General features: G+C 46.6%; 2 protein-coding genes across 3 annotated transcripts in view; one reads left to right on the forward strand and one right to left on the reverse strand.

The window, feature by feature from the left end:
- Positions 1–22: 22 nt before the first annotated feature.
- Positions 23–17,255, reverse strand: SMYD4 (SET and MYND domain containing 4). 2 transcript variants are annotated; one of them, XM_055001281.1, is made up of 12 exons: positions 17,205–17,255; positions 14,274–14,507; positions 14,019–14,163; positions 9,665–9,754; positions 7,104–8,208; positions 6,781–6,963; positions 5,434–5,603; positions 4,184–4,316; positions 2,417–2,533; positions 1,396–1,519; positions 757–869; positions 23–557 (listed from the first exon to the last, which is right to left on the reverse strand). In XM_055001281.1, exons 2-12 carry the CDS (start codon positions 14,405–14,407, stop codon positions 544–546), a joined length of 2,328 nt encoding a protein of 775 aa, XP_054857256.1. In that variant the 5' UTR covers positions 14,408–14,507; positions 17,205–17,255; the 3' UTR covers positions 23–543. The 2 variants fall into 2 exon arrangements, with proteins under 2 accessions (XP_054857256.1, XP_054857255.1); XM_055001280.1 differs by having other exon boundaries at positions 757–942.
- Positions 17,256–17,317: 62 nt separating this feature from the next.
- RPA1 (replication protein A1) overlaps positions 17,318–20,178 on the forward strand; it is a 62,977-nt gene continuing 60,116 nt past the window's right edge. Inside the window, exon 1 of the mRNA XM_055001949.1 lies at positions 17,318–17,433. Coding sequence (XP_054857924.1) covers positions 17,401–17,433 — 33 coding nt within the window. The 5' untranslated portion in view covers positions 17,318–17,400. The remainder of the gene's footprint in view (positions 17,434–20,178) is intronic.

Here is a 20,178-nt window from a genome sequence, read left to right on the forward strand (position 1 = left end):
AAAGGAGACAGTAGTGTGCGAGTGTGATAAATCTCTATTCTTTATTGTGTCTTTTACATCATCTTTAATCGTAGCATCCAAGATAATAAATGCAACATTCTTACCACAGGCAATACTCTGCCAAATCCCAAGGACAGGCCGATGTAGGATGGGCCAGGATCTGTGTGCGCGCATGCACATATACAGTCCCTTGCACACTGCAGGGTAGGTATGATGGAGCGGCACCTCCAGAGGTACCAGTGATTTGCTACCAGAGGGGGAGACAACCCCAGAACAAAAAACACCTGCCCCTTCCCACTCACACCAAATATTCTGAGTACTTGATCTAAAAAAGACCCTCCCGTGTTTTGACTGGGGGAACTCAGCCTCAATAGTCAGATTATTCCATGGCTGCTTCTGCTGCAGGATGGACCCCCTGACACTTCCAGGCCATCACACTTGGTGCTCAGGATACCACCAGTTCTGCGAACATGACAGACGGCCCCCATCTTCCGGTCGTCATGGCTCTCATATCTGATGGCTGCAGTCTTCACTTCCTTCACTTCACTTTGTGGTTTCTGAGAACGAGCACAGAGGGTGGGGTGGGTGGGGGGGGTTAGTTTAGCCATGCAGGCAACATTGCAATGACTGACTGTGGTGCATCTTTCTGACATGATTCTTTCTCTTAGCGGATGTGCAACAGCGTATCTGCCCCAATGAGCAGGAAAGGACAATGGGGGTGGGCACTGCTGCTCCGTTCCCTGGGCTGAGCCTTACCGCATGGTGTGTAGGTTTCCCTATGACAACAATCTCCCTCCTGCCGCAGTGGAGGCACCCAGTGATTCTTCGAGGCAGGCTTGCATCTCTTGCAGTTCTTGGACCTGGCCACCCTGGGGACCCAAGTGCACAGATAAGATCCTTTCGGCCTTCCGGATAATGCACAGGGCTTCTGGCACAGCACATCTAGTCAGAAAAGGAGACAGCTGCATATCTCCAGGGCAAAGACAAGGAGACAAGGCTTCCCTGCTGCAAGACCCCCCCCCCCAAAGTGCCCTTTCAGCTGCCAAAATGCAATGTGCGCTATTTCAAAAGGGGCCCAGGAAGGCCACTGGCGGGGTAGAGAGGGAACATCTGAACCTCAAGACTGCTTGTGCATTTCTTGGCCTGAAAATGGCAGCTGCTTTTGCCAGGCCACCCTTGAGAAGATCTCAAGTCTTGCGCCCCTGGGCATAGCACATGGATCACACTGGAGGGAGAAGAGTGTGATGTGCAGAGACATGTGCGTGCGTGTGTTATATGTGCTGTCAAGTCGCCTCTGACCTATGGTGACCCTATCAATGAAAGACCTCCAAAACATCCTATCGTTAACAGACTTGCTCACATCTTGCAAACTGGAGGACGTGCATGTGTGCTTACCCATTAAAAAGGACTTGTGCCAGCTTGAAGAGCTCCTGACCCACTTCGATGCTGGAGGGCCCATAATGGGCTTCTACAACCTGTATGCTGCTATGCAGGTGCCCTGCTGCCTCCTGCCACTTTCCTGGAAAAGAGAAAAAGATGGCTAGTCATTCTGCTATAGGGTATAATACAAACAGGGGAGGGGAGGGGAAGAGTTTGGTTTTTAAAACCAAAATGCGCAAAGAAAATCACCTACATCGAATTATACAAATATGGAAATTACAGTTGTAAAATATTAAATGTGAAGCCAGTTTGGTGTAGTGGTTAAGAGCACGGGACTCTAATCCGGAGAGCCGGGTTTGATTCCCCACTCCTCCACGAAGCCAGCTGGGTGACCTTGGGCGAGTCAGAGTTCTCTGGAGCTCTCTCAGCCCCACCCACCTCACAGGGTGATTGTTGTGGGGTAATAATAACACTTTGTAAACCGCTCTGAGTGGGCATTAAGTTGTCCTGAAGGGCGGTATATAAATCTAATGTTATTATGTTATTATTATTATCATATAAGGTAACAAAAGTATTCTGGCTTTACAGATCCAAGGATGGGGCTTGAACGGGCAGCTGGCTTATTAGAGTCACGGACAATGGCTTAGCAACCTCAGCTCTGTATGGCTGCATGAAGGCCACAAAGCCCTAGCTAGAAATCTGCAGGAAATAGACCTCCAGCATTGTAATGACCTTGTACAGATGTGATGCATCTGGAGGGTTTAGGCTGTTCCATCTCATAAAATGTATCATAGAGTTGAAAGAGGTAAAGTTATCTATGGTGGGAATGCTTAATGCATTGTGGAGGGGGTTAATTTAAGGGGGAAAGAGGGGGAGAAGGTGGACAGGAGACCTTCCTCTCCCGCTTCTTTTCACAGAACAGTAGAAACTCAAGGTCGACCGTGAAACGGAGTGTTCTGATCCAGCAGGGTGAGTTCTTTTTAAAAACAACATGTATTTAAATCAGCTTCAAGGACAGAATATGCCCAGCTTTTACCCAGGGTCACGTAGGCCTGTGCCAAGTGATCCTCCATCTCGCCCACCATCAAGTGCTCCGGAGAGAGGAGTCTTCGAGCTTCCAACCTGCATCTCAGCAGCAGCTTCACCGACCGATCTGCCAATTCAACACACGCAAAGTGAATGTCTCTCCCAGACACCGCTTCTCATTCTGCTGCAACACAGGCAGAGAAGCTGGGTTCGGCTTTTGCTTTTTTTCCTTCATCACCAAGAGCAAATTTGCCCTCTTTGCTCTCTGTTCTTGCATAGCAGTCCAGTAGATGAGTGCTCTGTCGCAGCTTACTGGACCACAACAGGCGGCAGTGTAGCAGACATTTGAGTGTCACAGAATTCTTAAGAAGGAAAAGGGAGCAAGTTGAGGTATATGCAGGGCACGCCGGGTTCTACATCGGGAAGGCTGTCTGATTTCATAACTCAGCACCTCCTTCATTAAGCTATGATTATTATTAGTGTTTAGAAAGAACCTGTGCATGTGAAGGGCTTCACAGACTATCTCAGCAATTCTCACAACATCCCTGTAAGGTAGGCTGCAATTTGTACCTGCATATTGCAGACAAGGTATCTGTTGAGACAAAGCTAGACTAAGAGTTTGTGGTAAGAGAAAGATTTGAATCAAGGGCTTCCTGGATCACATCTGTACATACTTATGTGCCATTAAGATGCCAGTGAATTATGGTGACCCCAGCAAGGGGCTTTCAAGGCAAGTAAGAAGCAGACGTGGTTTGCCATTGCCTTACTCTGCAGAGATTCCCTTGGTTTCCGCCCCCTATCCAAGTATGGAGTCCTCTTAGCTTCTGAGACCAGGCTATACCATGCTGCCTTCCCTCCTCCTAGATCACAGCTGCCTTATGAAGTGTTTGGAAACTTCACATTTCTGCCTGTTTAGCTGGCCTTCAGCATCTTCTAGAGAGCTATTAATTACCATGAAGATCAATTTGTATGCAGCCTGGGGAGGCCAATGCTGTCACCTGGTTGTGATTCATCTAAAAGTGGGTCAAGAGGGAGCAGAGCCCCTGTGGGCGCACGGTGTCATAAGCCAGCTCGCTGCCCCCTCGGAGGAGGCTGCCCCCACCTCACCGCCAGCTGTCGTGCCCTCCTCGGAGGATGAGGATTTTGAAGAACGAGCCATGGAGCAGCCACAATCAGAACAGCAGGAACCCACCGGAGAAGCCTCTGGGGACATAGGCTAATGTGGGGCTGAGGGGAAGCTGCCAGCAGAGGAGCCTGCAGGGCCAGCATCCTCCGAGCCAGCCACGTGATGGAGAGGCCAGGAAAAGGCAGTGGTTAGGGAACAGCAGAGGAGTGTATGCCTGTGCGTGCAGCACCGGACTTTGCTAATGTCCGAGGACAAGGTGCTGCACTGAGAGGAAGAGGGAACACCTGCATCTCAGCCTCATAACTGAACATGAGGATAAAAGGAGGATGCTGAGCAGGGCTCGGCAAGGAAGCAACCTTGTTTGCCACTCCCTATAACCTGCATTCCTGTGCTTGGAAGCCCTTGACCCCCACCCCCCATCCCTTGCCTCCTGCTCCCCATGGACGGAACTCCTGGCTCACGACCCTGGCTTGACTCCTGGACTTGTACCTGCCTGCCTTGCTTTCGGACTGCCATGCCTGTGAACTGACCTGGACTGCTAGACTTAGTCTTGAGCTGCCTGACCCACTGGTGAGCTTCCTTGTCTACCAGAGGCTCCCAAGCCAGCCCTTGGCCAGCGCCCAGCCCTTGGGCACAACACACAGCTCTTACCTGGCTGGCTGTTATCAAGGAGCTCCAGGGCTGTCTTTGTTAGCTGTTGGAGTTCATGCAGCTGATGCTGTAAGCGATCTTCAGAGATCTGTACTTTGCAGGCCTCACGAGAACAATGGAGCATGCCCTCTCCCTGGCAGAAGAGTCCACTTGAGAGTCAGTTCCTCACATGCACCTGCACAGCTCGTAACAGCCTTACTTCCCAGTCCGTAATGCATTAGAAATGGAAATATTGATATTCCACCTTTCAACTGAAACAGTCCACAAGGTGGCCCACAAATAATCACTGATAACAATTAAAACCAACAATTATAAACTAATTTTTTTAAAAAACAGGAGCAGAAAATTCAACATAAACAATTAACAGCAAGAAGAATGCCAGCTATATATGCAGAAATGTCTTATCCAGTAAAACTTGCCAGAAGTCTCTTACGTTTTTATTCAAAGAAGATTTGGAATTGTGGTCTCTCTGAGAAGTGGTGAGTCTTGGTGCCTCTACTAAGAAGGTCCTGTCATTCATGAATACCGACCAACTATCAGACTTTGGACATTCATACTATAAATGATACCTTAATTATCCTCTGGCCCAAATATTCGGGAATTCAACAGCTAATACCACCACTCTGATTGCACCCAGAAACAAATGGAAGCTGATAAGGAATTTGCATAATATGATCCTAGAAACCAACTGACAGCTCCACAGCAGGTAAAGGTTATCTCCAGCCTAATTCACGCCAAGAAAAGGAAGGATTTCTTTACAAAAAAAGTTCTGCAGAATCAGAGTTTTGCTCGCTCTCTTGTGACATTTTAGTTGGCCCTAACAAAAGGTAACTGCATTGCTGGGGCATTAGAGTCTTTACCCTAACAGATCAACATGGCTACTTGCAATTTTCTACTTGACAGCTACCTTTCCATACATCAGTTCCACTCACACCTTGCCCCATATATGAAGCAGCAAGTGGAAACTGGATGAGAAACAAGCCAAGAAGGTTACAGTGAAGGCAACATGCTTATAAAGCTGCTGAGTACTGTGTTCATTACTGAAGCATATGCCAAATCTTTGTATTATACAAAAAATGATGGCATTCTGAGAAAAAGTACCAAAAGGGGACGTACAACAAAGGCATACCAGGAGGTTTCCAATCATGAGGCGAGTATAGGATGTGAACGATGGGCAAAGGCCTTCCCGAGCTCATTCACTAAAAAGCACCACCTAAGCAGATTCCAGGGGGACATAATTTGAGTTTTACCTGCAGTGGTGCCTGGCAGGCAGGGCAACGGAAGACACCGTGCTGGGATGCACTCCTCTGGGAACTGGATCCCCGCTCACTCCGGCAGGGCAGGCACTGGCATTCGAAGAAATACTGCGAAAGGAGCTCCTTGCGCCTTTCAGCAACCCCCATTCTGCACTTGTGGGGCCCTGCCACAAGAGAACAATGAACACCAACAACAACAAAAACAGCCAAAGGGAACAGAGCTGAGAGGATCAACAATCCTGAGGTTGCTTATATAGATATCATAGAACAGGTTGCCGCTTTCTCTCCTCCCAGCTTCCTCCTATCTTGGTTTTGTAAAAGACAGCCACAGATTAGCAACAAAAATGTAGTTTCAATCTCCTACCATGATATGGGAGGGCTGTCCTTTTTTAAAATCAGCAGTGCAATTTGACACATTTAAACAGTCATGGGGACGTTAGACCGCAACATCACACCTACCAGCCCATCGGCATTGTGCACCATGGGCTTCTTTTGCATCCTTCTGGGAGAAAGGTGGGATTAAAAAAAAAACATTGTACAACTATACTGGTCCATGTAAAATCCAAAAACAAAAATGAAATCTGTGTAATACCTTTGATTACCAAGTTGAACGTGATGGGTCTGCATCCAGAATGAAGCAACTGCTGTTTAAGGGTTGGATCAGGGCTAATTTAATCTTTTAATGGATGGCATTTCCACCAGTAGGACTTTCCTGTGTTGCCCCCTCCCACTGGACCTCCAAAACGGAACTCCCCAAAATGTTGCTCCTGTGGAACAAGAAACCCTTTGGAGTGGCATGAGGGGCAGAAAATTTAGTCTGGATCCAACCCAAAATGTTTGTGCACACTCCTAGTTTTCATCTGCACTTTCCTACAGCTGGGAAAAAAATCAGGTTGCACAGAAATAACGATAAATATTTAAACATTTTAACCCAATTTGCCATTTAGTTGGGCTCTTGAATCGGCTTGAAACTAAGATTATAAATTGCAGAATTCAGATATAATTCATTAAAACAAAAAAGAGTGCTTGGAAGGAGGCTGGAAAACTCTTTTCAAATTCCTGACTGCCCACATCATAAGGACTAGCTTATACACAGGAATTTGAAAGTAATTTTTCAGTCTTCTTTCCAGCATCTTCAGGGTTTGGCACAGCAACTAACGGGGCTGGTCCATAAGACTGAGTCCTTGTGCCCCGTTTTCACTAAAGAGGTAGAGGAGAATAAATAAAAGCACTAGCCAAAGATCGGCCACATTGTAGACTTTGACTTTGCTAATCAGGACAGAATTCTCAAGCATTTGGCTACCCACTTCCTTCTGGGAAGGGCAATGACAGTTAACTTACCATAGCAGTGAAGAATCTCCTGCCCTTGGGCGATTGGTTGCAAAGCCCTGACTTCAGCAGTGGTGCTCTTAAAAGTCACGCTGGTGTTTGGATCACAGGAATGGTTCAGTAGGCTGACTACAGGGAAGAGCCCCACGGCTAGACGTACTTGCTCACTGCTAGCAACCGGTTTGTCTCCGGATCCTAGGGGAAGGGGATAATGGTTTCAGAGCCTCAAGAGAGCCAGCAAAATCTGCAGGCTGTTAAGAATGCTTTGGTCATTGCCAGTTCCTTGTTTTGTAACACATCCTGCAGTTACCTGCTCAACAGCGTCAAGCACTGACCTGACTCACGCAGCGTGGTCACAGCCTGTGCATTGCACCGCAGCTGCAGCATATGCTTTAGCATGGCTTCCCCCAAGTTCTTGAGCTCAGCAGCTTTTGCTCCTTCCTGGCTCTCAGATATACTCTTCCCGCAAACTAGAGCTGCCAGATGAGCATCTTCAAGTCTCTGGCACAAGGCAGCTATGCTCAGGCTGCAGAGGAACAAGAACTCCGGACTCTGCTTCTCAGTGTGTGGCAGAAGATTGAACACAGCTCTGTAGGAGCTGCGGTACCGCCCATCAACATCGCAACCAGGCACAGAGGCCAAATCCTGCTCCTTGGAAGCTGAGACTTTAGCAACATCAGCCTCCCCTAAGTCATCTCCACATGACTGCCTGGTTAAAGTATTAACCTCCGCAAAGCCAGCCACCAGGATAGCTCTGAAGGCGACGTGGCAGAAAACTCCCAGTGTGAGAAGAAGTCCCCCGAGGGAGCACTCTATCCGGTGGTAATTTTTCCACGCCAGCTGTGCACATGTCTGGCTACAGTACTTGGCGTAACTACAGCCCTGGCAAGGAACAGAAGCCAGCAACCGCCTCAAGCAATGGTGGCAATTAAGATCTTCATTGTCAGACGGCTCGTCCAATGTTGTGTCAGCACTGCCTCGGAGCAAGAGGATTTCTCCTGGGCACAGCACGCTGACAAATGCCTCTTCCCTCACTAAGGTTTCCCCAGGCAGAATATCCCTGGCAGCAGCCAAGTAGCGCCCTTTGCTTGGGGATACACTCAAGCGCACCGCTGCAGAGGCACACGAAATCCAGTTGTTTTCTTCCCACGGCTCAAGGCCCTTTTGGGTTCTGCTGGGCAAGGCAGGCGGACGGACAAAGCTGCTCCCCTGGCAGGCTTTTGCTTTCAGCTGGCCAAGTTTATTAAGCAGCATCTGGGAGCTGTCAGCTGCCAGACTCTGCTCTGCTGACATTTTGCTCTCCAAACTGCAGAGGGCTTCAGCTGCTTCCTGGGGTCTCCCTAGAGAAAGGAGGCATTCTGCTTTCCGCAGCATGATCTTAGGGTACAATCCGTGTGAGCAGCCCTTTTCCAGAGCCCTCCCGATGTCTTCCAAACACACCTGCAAACACGGGAAAAACAATGCCAGGAAAGGGTTTTGTTATGTCTGAATGTTGCAGTGTACCATGGCCTAATCACATGATGGTCTATCGGCTAAGAACAAACTCTCCCCCTTCCCCACATTTTCCAGCATCCCTGTCAGAAGTAAGTAGCATAAGCACTATGTAATATCTGCATTTGAGGGTAAGTGGCCACCCGAGCACAGAAGCTGTCAATACCTCTCTCTTGGGCTGGGTTCAGACCCAGGAATGGTCTTTTCATCCAAAGAGCTGGAGGAGCTGGGACTGCCAGTGGGGCTCAGGGGGTCACCACTAGCATCATTAGACTCCCCCCAGGCCCAGAGCACCTGGATTCCAAAATCTCAGGTGAAGGGACTACTTCTAAAGCCTTGGAACTAGGAGGAGCTGCCAACTCTCCATCCCCTTGGGCAGCCATCCTGCCTCTTTGCAAAGCCAGTTCCTGGACCACCAGTCCACCAAGTCCTCCTTCACGAAACAGGAATGGCAAAAAAAAACCCAGAGGCCTGCAAAGGAATGGCCTGACAACAAATAAGCGCCAGCCCCTGGCCCCCTGCTCCTGCCATCAAACTGGACCACTGCTCTAGTTGTCTGGATGATCAGGGCCCTGTGAAGCCCTGGCAGGACTGGGGAGGGCTGCTTCACTTTCAGCCTTAGATTGAGCTGGAAGTCCAGCTGATTTAACCAGTTTGTATGATTGGCTTGCAGTGGCCTAGCCAGAAGCCTTGACTCAGCTCCTCCAGAATGTGACCCAGTCCTCGGAGCCGTCCTGAAGGGCAATCCCCAGCCACCAGTTGTTCAGTGGATCCCTGCTCCTGAGGAGTCTGCTGCCAACACCAGCTTTCTTTGCTTAAAGACAGGACAGAAGCTCATACTCCGTAATGACGGGTTTTGTGCCACAGGACGTACATGCTGCCTCCAGCTTCAATCCTCATCCGACTCACTTGGATGAAAGTCTTCCTAAAATGAATCCTATTTACCCCCATATAAACAGGGGGGAAGCCAACTGGCATTTATAGTCGCACCGGCCCTGTCTCTACTCTACACAGTGTTTCACTGTGAAGAGTTGTTGCCACACAGCAGTTCAGAGCACTGAGTGACAAGTCCTTGGTTTAGTCTGTGCCTCGGCCATCAATGCCCAAGGAAAACAACTGTTTCCACAGCCTCACCCTTCCTCATGCAATATAGAGGTGGCGTTGCTCTGCCTTACAGGTCTTGCAAATATTGTGTAGGCCATACCTGCAAACGCTGATATCTCACCAGGCTGCAATATGAGGGCATGTTCCTTTCTGCAGGTGAGCAGGCCAAGGGAGATATTTTGCCTCTTTGCAGCTTTTTGAGGCAGAGAGCGCCCTGTGGTTTTGCAATCTGTCAGGTTAGCACTGTATGTAGAAAGAGAAAATGCATTCTTCTTTCCTGGGCAAGTGGCTTCCAGCTCACCTCAAACTGGTCCAGATGAAAAAGGGCTGCAGAGCGGTTGGCATAACACACAGCTCGTTCTGGAGTACTGACCTCGGTGTGGGCCAATGCCTGTCAGGAACAGAAGGTTGAGCATCAGCATAGCTGTGCAGCTCCTGGCTCAACACTCGGCTGGGCCATGCCCACTTTCAGTGGGTTTTGGCAAGTCCTTCCCTCCCTCAGGCCCCAACCCTACACTGTCGGGGTGCCTGGGCCCACCAGCAGCAGTCACAGTTGCCAACTCTGGGTTGGGAATTTCCTGGAGATTTGGGGATTGGAGTCTGTGGAGGGTGGGGCTTGGGGAGGGAAGGTTATAATGCCACAGGGTCCACTCTCCAAAGCTGCCATCTCCTCCAGGGGAACTGATCTTTATGGCCTGGAGATCAGTTGTAATTCCTGGAAATCTCCAGCCACCACCTGGAAGTTGGCAACCCTAACTGCAGTGGATTTGGCAACTCAAAGAACCAGCTGCTTATCTCAGTCCCACTTACAAGAATAATCCTGTTCTGCCATAAAGAGACGCTGGAATAATTACCAAATATGAATGCAAACTAGACCAAATGCTCAAAAGAGATCTATAAATCTTCAGTCTTGATCAATTTTTCCATCATCTACATTAAAAGGAAACTGACATGGTACAGGTCCCCCTCAAGCAACTTCCTTATTCTACACTGCAGAAACTCTTGGCAGAAGAGAAGACTTCAAGCACTTAATATTTCACTCATGCGCCAGAAACCACGGACATGAAGGCCACCAGCTTGATTCCACATTGTGTAAGTTTAGGTAAATGTTTGGTTACCACTGAGTTCTTTGCTATGATAGCCCCCATTCTCTGCCTGTGTGTGTGTGGGGGGGGGGGCAGGAGTGCTCACTGAGGCCAAAGGTTAATAAGAATTTGGCTTCATGTCAAAATGAGTGACACAGGCTGCATCTACATGGCAAGGATTCTCCATTTTCCTGGCATCATCAGCTGCCATCTTTCTTGCATCTCCTCCTAGCACCAATGGAAGTTGTTTTTAAAAAAAACTGGTAATTACTACTGTGTAGTCATGCTATAATGATACGTTGCCATAATCTAATAGTTCCTTTGAAAAAGCTTTCAGGCTTTTTTTAAAAAAAAGGAGTCATGTTTGCTGTGCAATAGCAATTATTGGTTTTTTTTAAAAAAGCCCTCAAAAAGCCATTTTGTGGTGCCGTTTGTATGATAATATCAGAGACTACTGTATTAAGCCACTTATTACTGATCCCTCACTCCCTGTACCTCAGTCACACTGTTTTATTTGCTGAGAGATAATGATCCAACAAAGACCAAGGTTGCAGAGGCGGGCAATGGCAAACAACCTCTGTTAGTCTCTTGCCATGAAAACCCCAGCAGGGGTCGCCATAAGTCAGCTATGACTTGAGGGCACTCTCCACTACCAATGATCCGAAGATTACTTTGGGGGTAGCAAAATTTGTCTTAGTCTTTCTATCCCTTGCATCTAAAAAACGATGAAAAAGAACTTTTTGCTGTTGTTGATCTGTTAATCAATCAAGGAAAAGGTGTGGTGGGAAAAATGGCAGCCACGAGGGGCTGATGGAAGGAAAATGGCACCAGTGTGGATGGGTGGGGCTTTTGAAAATACATGCCTGCCCACGCAGGCAGCCTGCTGACACACTTAGACTGTGTTTTTTACAGAAAGATTGTACTAAATTAGGTTTGAGAAAGTTTCCTGAGGACAAGGGAAACCTGGAAAGTGGCTGATTAGAGGGCAATGTTGTGTGGATGCTAAAAAAAAAAGAAGCAGCAGCTCAGCAGAGAGCCTACATGTGGATGACCCCACAGAACGCCTGTCTGAAGAGACAGTCTGGAATGCCAGTTGTGGATAAAAGGATTTACAAAAGGAAGAGAAGAGGTATTGTCGAAGGCTTTCACGGCCGGAGAACGATGGTTGTTGTGGGTTTTCCGGGCTGTATTGCCGTGGTCTTAGCATTGTAGTTCCTGACGTTTCACCAGCAGCTGTGGCTGGCATCTTCTGAAGATGCCAGCCACAGAAGACACCTCTGAAGATGCCAGCCACAGCTGCTGGTGAAACGTCAGGAACTGCAATGCCAAGACCACGGCAATACAGCCCGGAAAACCCACAACAACCATAGAGAAGAGGTAGCTACAGGGAACCTCAAATATGTAATCACGAAACGTCCAACTGTGCAACATCTGCACTGCTCACGTGGCAGGCTTATCTCGTTCATGGTTTTTGGAGAATGGTCAAAAGGGTGCCTTAATACTTCTTTTCAACAAAGGTTTTTTTTGTTATTAAAGTTTCCTGGGTTTCTTTTTTCCTTTCCTTTCCCACTGAGTTACATGAGCCATTTGTGGTGGGGAGGAACTGATGGTTGAAATGCTTAATTTTTTTCTTGCCTTCTCACAGAATGCAATAGAGCAACAACAGAAAAAAGTAAGCCCCCCACCCCCACACCACCCTGCATTCAAAATTCAGCCAAGCCTCTGGAGAGGCAGCATTTCTTCACTTGTGCCAAAAATATTATTAATAAAAACTATTATAACAGCTATTTGACTTCTGGATTTTTTTGTACATTTGTCCTTTCCAGGCAGATTTCCTGTGCTAAATTTCAGATTGATAAAGTCTGGATTTTAGTATATGAGTAGAATGTTCAGGCATTACAGAATGCTGGAAATTAGCTCGGTTCAGTGTACAGCTGTATAATAAAAAAAGAGAGGCTCTCCTTATCTAGATTTGTAGTTGCTGATTTAAATCCAAAAAGTATGCTTTTAAATATCTTACCAACTAATGTGAGAAAAGAACAAGGAGACCTCTTCTGTTATACGGTGACGGAAGCGAGAGTATTATTTGCAGGTCGAAGGGAAAATAATGCCTGTCCTGGTTTCTCAGAGTGGAGAGATAAGATTTATGAATATGCTTCAATGGCCAAACTGACTACCTACTTACAAAATAGACCAATAACCAAGTTCTGGAAAAGATGGAAGGATTTCTTCGATTACTTAGGCTAAACTGATTGACACAGAAGCTTAGAGTGAGGGAGGGAGGGAGAAGGAGAAATGTTACGTAGTTAAAGGAAATTGGAATGTATTGCTTGTTTTACTCTCAAAGCTATTACATCTATATTGTTCATATGCTTATTGGTTCTATACAGGGCCAGCGCGCCCACTGAGGCCAGGTAGGAGGTGGCCTCAGGCGCAGGGCCCACCTGGCCCACTGAGGCCAGGTAGGAGGTGGCCTCAGGCGCAGGGTGCCGGAGGGAGCACCGGCGGAGGCATGGGGGGCAGGAGCGCGCGCCACAGAGCTGCAGCCTCCTATCCCTCCTGCCCTGCGCTGCCGCCACCGCCAGCACACGCTCCCGGCCGGGCGCAGCCTCTGCAGGTAGGCATCTGCAGCGGCGCAGGCAACCAAGTGGGAGAGCTTGGAGGCCACCCGCGCACTGTCAGAGCCACCTGCCCCAGCAATCGGGCTGGCGGCGGTGCACACAGGCCGCACGGGGAGGGCGCATGTGGGGGGGGTGCACGCAGGCCGCACAGGGGGGCCCACGTGGAGGGGCACATGTATGCCGGTGCGCGCGCGCTGAGGGGGCACCCGGCCAGCCAGCCGCGAGCGCCAAAAATCCTTGCGCCGCCCCTGGTTGTATAAGATTGTATAATTTTCCATTTACTGTCTAATTTAGAATCTGTATAACTATTTAAAATCTGTATAACTTACTTTACTTCAATGTCTTTGTTTTAATAAAATTCTTAATTAAAAGAAAAAAGATTTGTAGTTGCTCAGTTTGAAGCACGGGAATGAGACAAACTTAACTAAACACAGGCCATGGAGATACAGGAAAGCAAAATAATCCATGCAAAACCAGAAAGTTCTTCAAATAATCTTCCAGCCAAGGACTAGCACTATGAGCTGGCAAAAGCAGAGGCATGTTTAAAACAAGCTACTGAAACAAATTTCAAAATTATTTAACTGACATGGCTTCCTAGGAAGGAACTCTGGGAATTCTACTTCTCTGAAGGAGCAATACATTCATCAAATTGCAATTTTCAGGATGATTTTGTGAGAAGCTATGAAAGTTAAACTGGATTTAAGTTGCTTTAAACCTGTAGTGCTAATTACTGTTACAGATCAACCCCAAACAGTATATGATGGAAGAGCTTATTGATGGCATACAGTGAAAGAAACATGGGCTAGGAGTTTAATGAATAACTAACAGTAAATGCCATGTTAATGCCCGAACTGCACGACACAGCTGGAGTGAATCATACCAGGGTGGCTTCAAAGAAGCCCCTGTCCAAGACTTGGGTTGCAGCACCCGCATCCCCCCAGACCTCTACCTTGGAATAGAGCATTCCTGCTGTTCTGTACTCCTTCTTCCGGAACCTCTCGTTCCCTTCTGCCTTGTAGAGCAGCACCATGCTAGGATCTTTTTTCACACAGTAGTTCCTGGCCAGACTGTACAAATACTCTTCATCTTCAGATCTATGAGGGAGAAACAGCAAGGGAGTGCTGAGCTTGGGGCACAGCAGATTCAGCAGAGAAGCTTCTGGGCAACATCTAGACAGAGAAGCTGCATTTGGGAAATGACTTACTGGAACAAAGGCGAGAAAAGAAGAAAGCAATCCCGGAGTGACAGGGCAGGACACAACTTCTCCTTCAGGGCTGGCTCCAGCGAAGTCCATTTCTGCTTGGCATACAGCTTCCATTTTTCCACTGGCAGGTCCATGATAAACCAGAGATAAAGGCAGGAATCGTCCAGCTGCAAGAATTCACTCAAGTCTGGATTTGTCAGTCATTCAGAAAGGTGTTTTGCGCTTATGTAAGACCTGGGAGTGGGAGAGAGCCCAAAATCATCATTTAAAAAAGAATATGTTTGGAATTCTTGAGAATAGAAATGTTCTTCAGCTTGGTAAGGGAAACAACTTAACATGTATGTATTTCATTTTTTGCATTGAGTGACTGACTTGTCACAGGTACAAGGGCTGAATCCACATGGCGCTGATTCTGCACGCTGTTTTCATTGCATCTGCAGAAGACTCTGGATAAAGAAGTCCTTCTCCAGTACAGCAGCATTCTTGGGGCTGTAGGTGAGGAGCAGCAGCACCTTGCTGCTGGCTGTGGCTCCACTGCAAGAGACTCTGCAGTCTGAGCCTACTCTTGGGTGCTTTGCACAGCTGGGATGCAGAGAGAATAGCATCAATGCAGAGAAGGCAAAAAGTCCTGTGGCCAGGTTCTGTCAACTGGGCCCTGCCGTCATTGCTCCAGGTGAAGCAGACCAACTTGGAGTCTGCCAGTTTCACTCAAGCATTGCTGTGGTTGGCCCATGTGGATGGGAGCAGCAGTGAAAGGATGCTGCACTGGAACTTTAGGGCGCCCGAGAGACAGGAAAATGATGGTGGGAATCAAAATTGGTTGGAGTGACAGGAGGCACCTTTCTAAACAGGACCTGGAGAGAGAACTGCTTGGCCACAGAACTGGTCTGTTTTCCCCAGAGCAGCAGCAGGTGGCCAGTGAAGTGTGCAGAACCCCAAGACTTCTCTGGGCTGTTATTCCTTCAGCACCCATCCCCATCAGCACAAAGTGGTAATGAAGGCAAGGTTGTGTGCCAACCTAGGCAGTTGTTTATCTCCTAGGTGGGTGCTGCTGCTGAGAAGAGGGTATTATAACTTTGTCATTGTTCATTAATTGTGCAATCCAGGTTTTTAAATTGTTTATTAATTGTTTAAATTGTCTTCACTGCATGTCTTCACTGCATTATTTTTATAATTCTATAATCTGCTTTAAGTGACAACAAGAAAGATGGAGAATTAATGAAATCAATAGATTCCCAGCAGTCATAGGAGATTGCAGCAATATAGCGCAGAAGTGGATGGAAGGTTTGAAATTCTGAACCTTGATGTAGAGGAGAAATATTATGTAGTTTTAATGCTATATATTCTGGTTTTGCTATTATGTCTATTCTCTTATGTTACTTTTTGTTATATTATTATGTAGTTTTAAAAATTTGTTACATACTCTGTTTTTGATATTATGTTTACTGTCTAATGTCACTTTGCGTTATATATTCTGCTTTTGATATTTTTTCTACAGTTCAATACTATTTTCTGTTTTAATAAAACAATTTTAAAAAAATTCTGAACCATCCCATTCACATGGTGGGCAAAATCACTTTGACTGCAATCTTTCCAGAAATATCATAGCAAAATAGATTTGGGAAAGAGCACATCAAAGTAGCAGAAAACCATAAAATGGACAAATGGACAAGACTGTGAGGATGCTTCAGAATAGATCACTGGGATCCAAGGTAAAGCAAAAGAACTGCATGGAAGCAGCCAGAGTCAAAATTCAAAGCATAACAAGATCCAAAGATATTTTAATTTTTTTTTGTCAAAATATTTATATTCCCATTTTTGATGCTATAAAATCTCTAATGTGGCTACAGTGCTGGTGGAACTGTACAGAAGTTAACTGCTCTGGGTAAAGATAATTTATAATGTAAATAATGTATCAAAGGTCAAGCTGATACTGGATTTAAAGTTTGCTTACAGACTTACTTGAAAAGAGTTGTTTTGAGGGTACAAATTTGTTTTTATTTTCCATTTGCAACTGGGATAGTTTATACAAAGTATAGGAGAATTAATAGCATTTTCAGGATGAGAGCATGATATGTGAATTATGTGATCCGGCTATAATGAATATCATTACAACATTTTAAAGCCATGCAATGGAAAGTTATAAAAATTAATAGGCTTAGATGAAGCTTCAAACAGTTCTGAAGTACTGGAATGCTAAGCCAAATACTACTATCTCTCTATGGTAAAGCTTTACAATTTTGCTTTTCCATTTTTAAATTTTTTAAAACTTTGTTTTAGTTGCCTTTATGATATGTGAGGAATATGCAAGATCACAAAGTTATAACTGTTAAGCTAAGATACAAGATGTTAATTAATTTGAAGGTTTTGTGCTTCCACATAATCCATGCGTGTCTGGTCTGAGACAAATATTTGTTAATTGACTTCACCAGGTTGTTTCCCAGTCAGTTTTAGAATCTGGGACCTCTAGGCCCCTTTTCCCGTCTATACTCCAATATGCTACATTTTTTAGAAGTATGCCTAGATTATTTTCCATGCCCATTTATTCTAGCTGCACATTTAGCAATGGGTGTAGAGATAAAAGCACGCAGGGGCCAAAAAGCAGAGAGGCAAAACTTTTCGCAGTTCAAAGAAACTGACACTCATTTAGTGCAGAAACATTTGTAGAAACGGCGAGATGCTCCACAACTACAAAAACCAACTTCCACGTAACGCATTGCAAGCAATCACATCGCGTGAATCGCCACAGGGCGCGCACATGCGCATACCTTCCCCTCCCTCGTGTGTAGTAGCGACACCTGAGGGGGGGCACCTGCACCCGGCCGAACGCTAAATGCCAGAACACAAACGGCCGTTAAATACCCAAGCCGTCACCAGAAGCACTTCTGAGCATACGCAGAGTGCTTCTCCGCTTCCTCACCCCCTCCGTACCTCATCTCCTCGCCAGGCCGTTGCCAGGAAACCGGCGGCCTTGCAGCTGCCTCACCTGTTGAGCTGCGCATGCGCCCAGGCCACCCTTAGTCCCTCCCCTCTCTTCCCGCGCGCGCCTGTGCGTATGTGACTTGCGCGGCGGCGTCGAGCGCGCGGGAAAGCAGGAGGGAGGCGGCGCTGAAGCGACATCGGCGGCATGGCGGTCCGCCTGAGCGAGGGGGCCATCGCGGTGAGCCTGAGGGGACGGGGCGGCCTACCTGCCTGTCAAAGCCCGGCGCTGGTTCCATGGAGGGAAAATCCGAGGGAGGCGCCGCGGGGTGGGCCTGCTTCACACGTTCGGCTTGAGACTGCGCGGGAACGGGGCCCGTCTCGGAGGGCTGCTTCGCCTTAGAAAGCTCCCTGTGAAAAGTCGTGCAGCGGGGAGAAGGCCTCTGCCCCCCCCCTCCAACTTAACGGAGCAGTCGCCTTCAGTCAGTCTCAAGGAGGGGGAGAGAAGAGAAGAGCAAGAGTCCCGTAGCACCTTAAAGACCAACCAACTTTATTGTAGCGTAAGCTTACAGTAACACCTATAAGACTAACAAAATTTGAGTCACAGCTCACTTCTTCAGCTACACCTAGAATGTGAAGACTTACCTGTGACTTATGAAGGCTCATACCCTACCACAAATTTTGTTAGTCTTATAGGTGCTACTGGACTCTTACTCTTTTCTACTGCTACAAACACGGCTACCCATCTTGATCTATCTCGGGGGGAGGGGTAGTGCGTCCTACTGCCCTGTTCGCACCTGGCTAAAGTGGGGAAAGGGGTAGGTTTTTGTTGCCCTATTGTTCATAATAATATTGGCCAGAGCTTTTGGTCTGCGTAATGTAGGGTTGCCAGCTTCAGGTTGGAGATTTTGGGGGTGGAGCCTGGAGAAGATGAAGTTTGGGGAGGGACCACAATGGAGTACGATGCCACAGAGCCCATCCTCTAAAGCAGCCATTTTCTCTGGGGGGATCGATCTCTGCGGCCTGGAGATGAGCTGTAATTCCGGGAGGTCTCCAACCACCACCAGGAGGTTGGCAGCCACAGCACACTGCTTTGCACAGGTTGCTGTTGCACTATGTGAAACACGTAATGGGGAAGAGGAGAAGAGAACAGCCCTTACAAACTCACACCATAGCAAGGAGGCCACCATAAACCTTACAAAAAACCTGGTTAATACTAGCATTGCACCTGGGAACAATGAACAATTTTTGCTTATTTCATGTAGTCATTTTTGTTTTGATTGCAATTGGGAAAAAAAGGAATTTTATGTTGGCATTTTTGTGGGAGAGGAGGTGCTGCAGGCTGGCTGGCTATTGCAGTGGTGAGGGCTTTGTAGAAGTCAGGATTGCCATTTGTCAGGAGCATTAAAGACTAAATAAATTTAGTCTTTAAGGTTCTGCTGGACTTTTTATTTTGCTACTAACATGGCTACTCAGCTGGAAATAACAGTAACCCAGCCTGGAATCTACTGGAATATTGCAATCTATCCGCTCCCCATGCTTGCCTTAGAGCAGAATACTGGTGGTGTTGTTCTGAGTGCACTCTTGGAAAGGCAACGTGCCTAGGCAAAAGTAAGGATGATGGATGTTTCTAAGGGCTGTCGGCCTTTGTTGCTGACAGTCAAGGTGGATCGCTAGCAATGTAGTCAGGACAGTAAAAGTTACATAATAAAATTGTGATAATACTGGAATATAAAGTTAAGAAACAACACAGTAAAAACAATGTAAGACATAAAAAATGCAAAAACCGAATTACAGAAATTAGAAAGCAGTGCAGTGAAAATACATGTATACAATAAACAGTGCTCTTCTCCCTTTGTAAAACCACCCCTGAGCAATTTCATTTTACATATTTTGTGAAATGATAGCAATGTGGGAGCCTTCTGGACATCTTCAGGCAGGCTGCTCCACAAAGTGGGAGCTGCAACAGAGAAGCCTTTGGTATGGGCAGCTGCAGTTATTTATTTGCAGGGTGGTACCTTCAGAAGGCTTTGCTCAGGTGATCACAGCTGTTGCAGTGGAGTATTTCTAGAGAGGTGCATCCTCGGCCATGAAGGACTTTGTAGGTGATAGTACCTCGAATTGAACCTGGGAACTAATTAGTGACCTATAGAGCAACTGCAGAACAAGTGTAATATGTGTAATTTTCCTGATTCCCAGTAATAATTAAGATATCTTGCTCTGTAAATGTGTTCGTTTTCAGCAAGTAAAACTGTAAATATACCCAATACTTGAGTAAGAGCTACAAAATTGTTGCACCCAGTTCTATCCTGCATATTAATTTTTGCCATCTGACAGGTAAGAAAGAAGAAAAATTTAAATTAGACTACAAATACTGTGTGGTAAAGAAAGGAAGTGCGTTATTTGAACTAAAATAATATAATAACAACAGCAACAACATTCAGTTTATTTGCCACCCTTCAGGACAACTGAACGCCCACTCAGAGAGGATTACAAAGTATGTTGTTATTATTCCCACAACAATCACCCTGGGAGGTGGGTGGGGCTGAGAGAGGTCACCCAGCTGGCTTCAAGTGGAGGAGTGGGGAATCAAACCCAGTTCTCCAGATTAGAGTCCTGCCTCTCTTAACCTCTACACCAAAATGTAAAATTTCCAGATTATTTGAAGCCACAGGGGGGAAAAAGTTTCTTCATTTTTATTTCAGAAAAAAATTACATTTAAACAACTTAAAAAAAAATTTGGTGTATGTTTATAGTATAAGAGTAGGGTTTTTTAGGGGTGCTCCCCAGAATGTCCCAGTTTTTGAAAAAACGGAAAAAGTCCTCAGACTTTTTCGTGCTGTACATTTGGAATAAGTGAAATGGTTTGTATGATAAGATTTTGCTCATTCAAAAAGAAGATATATTTTGTGTGAGGATTTTTAAGATTCTTCCCCAAATTTCCCACTTTTTCCATTGGGGGGGAAAAGTACTCAGACTTTAATGA

This window comes from Eublepharis macularius, chromosome 17, assembly GCF_028583425.1.
Source record: "Eublepharis macularius isolate TG4126 chromosome 17, MPM_Emac_v1.0, whole genome shotgun sequence".
NCBI classification, from domain to species: Eukaryota; Metazoa; Chordata; class Lepidosauria; order Squamata; family Eublepharidae; genus Eublepharis; species Eublepharis macularius.

What these genes read in the sequence shown, in the direction of transcription:
- SMYD4 (XM_055001280.1), bottom strand. Translation starts at nt 14,407, where the DNA reads ATGGACCTGCCAGTGGAAAAATGGAAGCTGTATGCCAAGCAGAAATGG. An exon ending in GGAGATTCTTCACTGCTATG is followed by an intron (nt 5,604 to 6,780) that starts GTAAGTTAACTG and finishes CTCTTGTGGCAG; the next exon opens with GGCCCCACAAGTGCAGAATG. An exon ending in ACAGGCCTACGTGACCCTGG is followed by an intron (nt 1,520 to 2,416) that starts GTAAAAGCTGGG and finishes TCTCTTTTCCAG; the next exon opens with GAAAGTGGCAGGAGGCAGCA.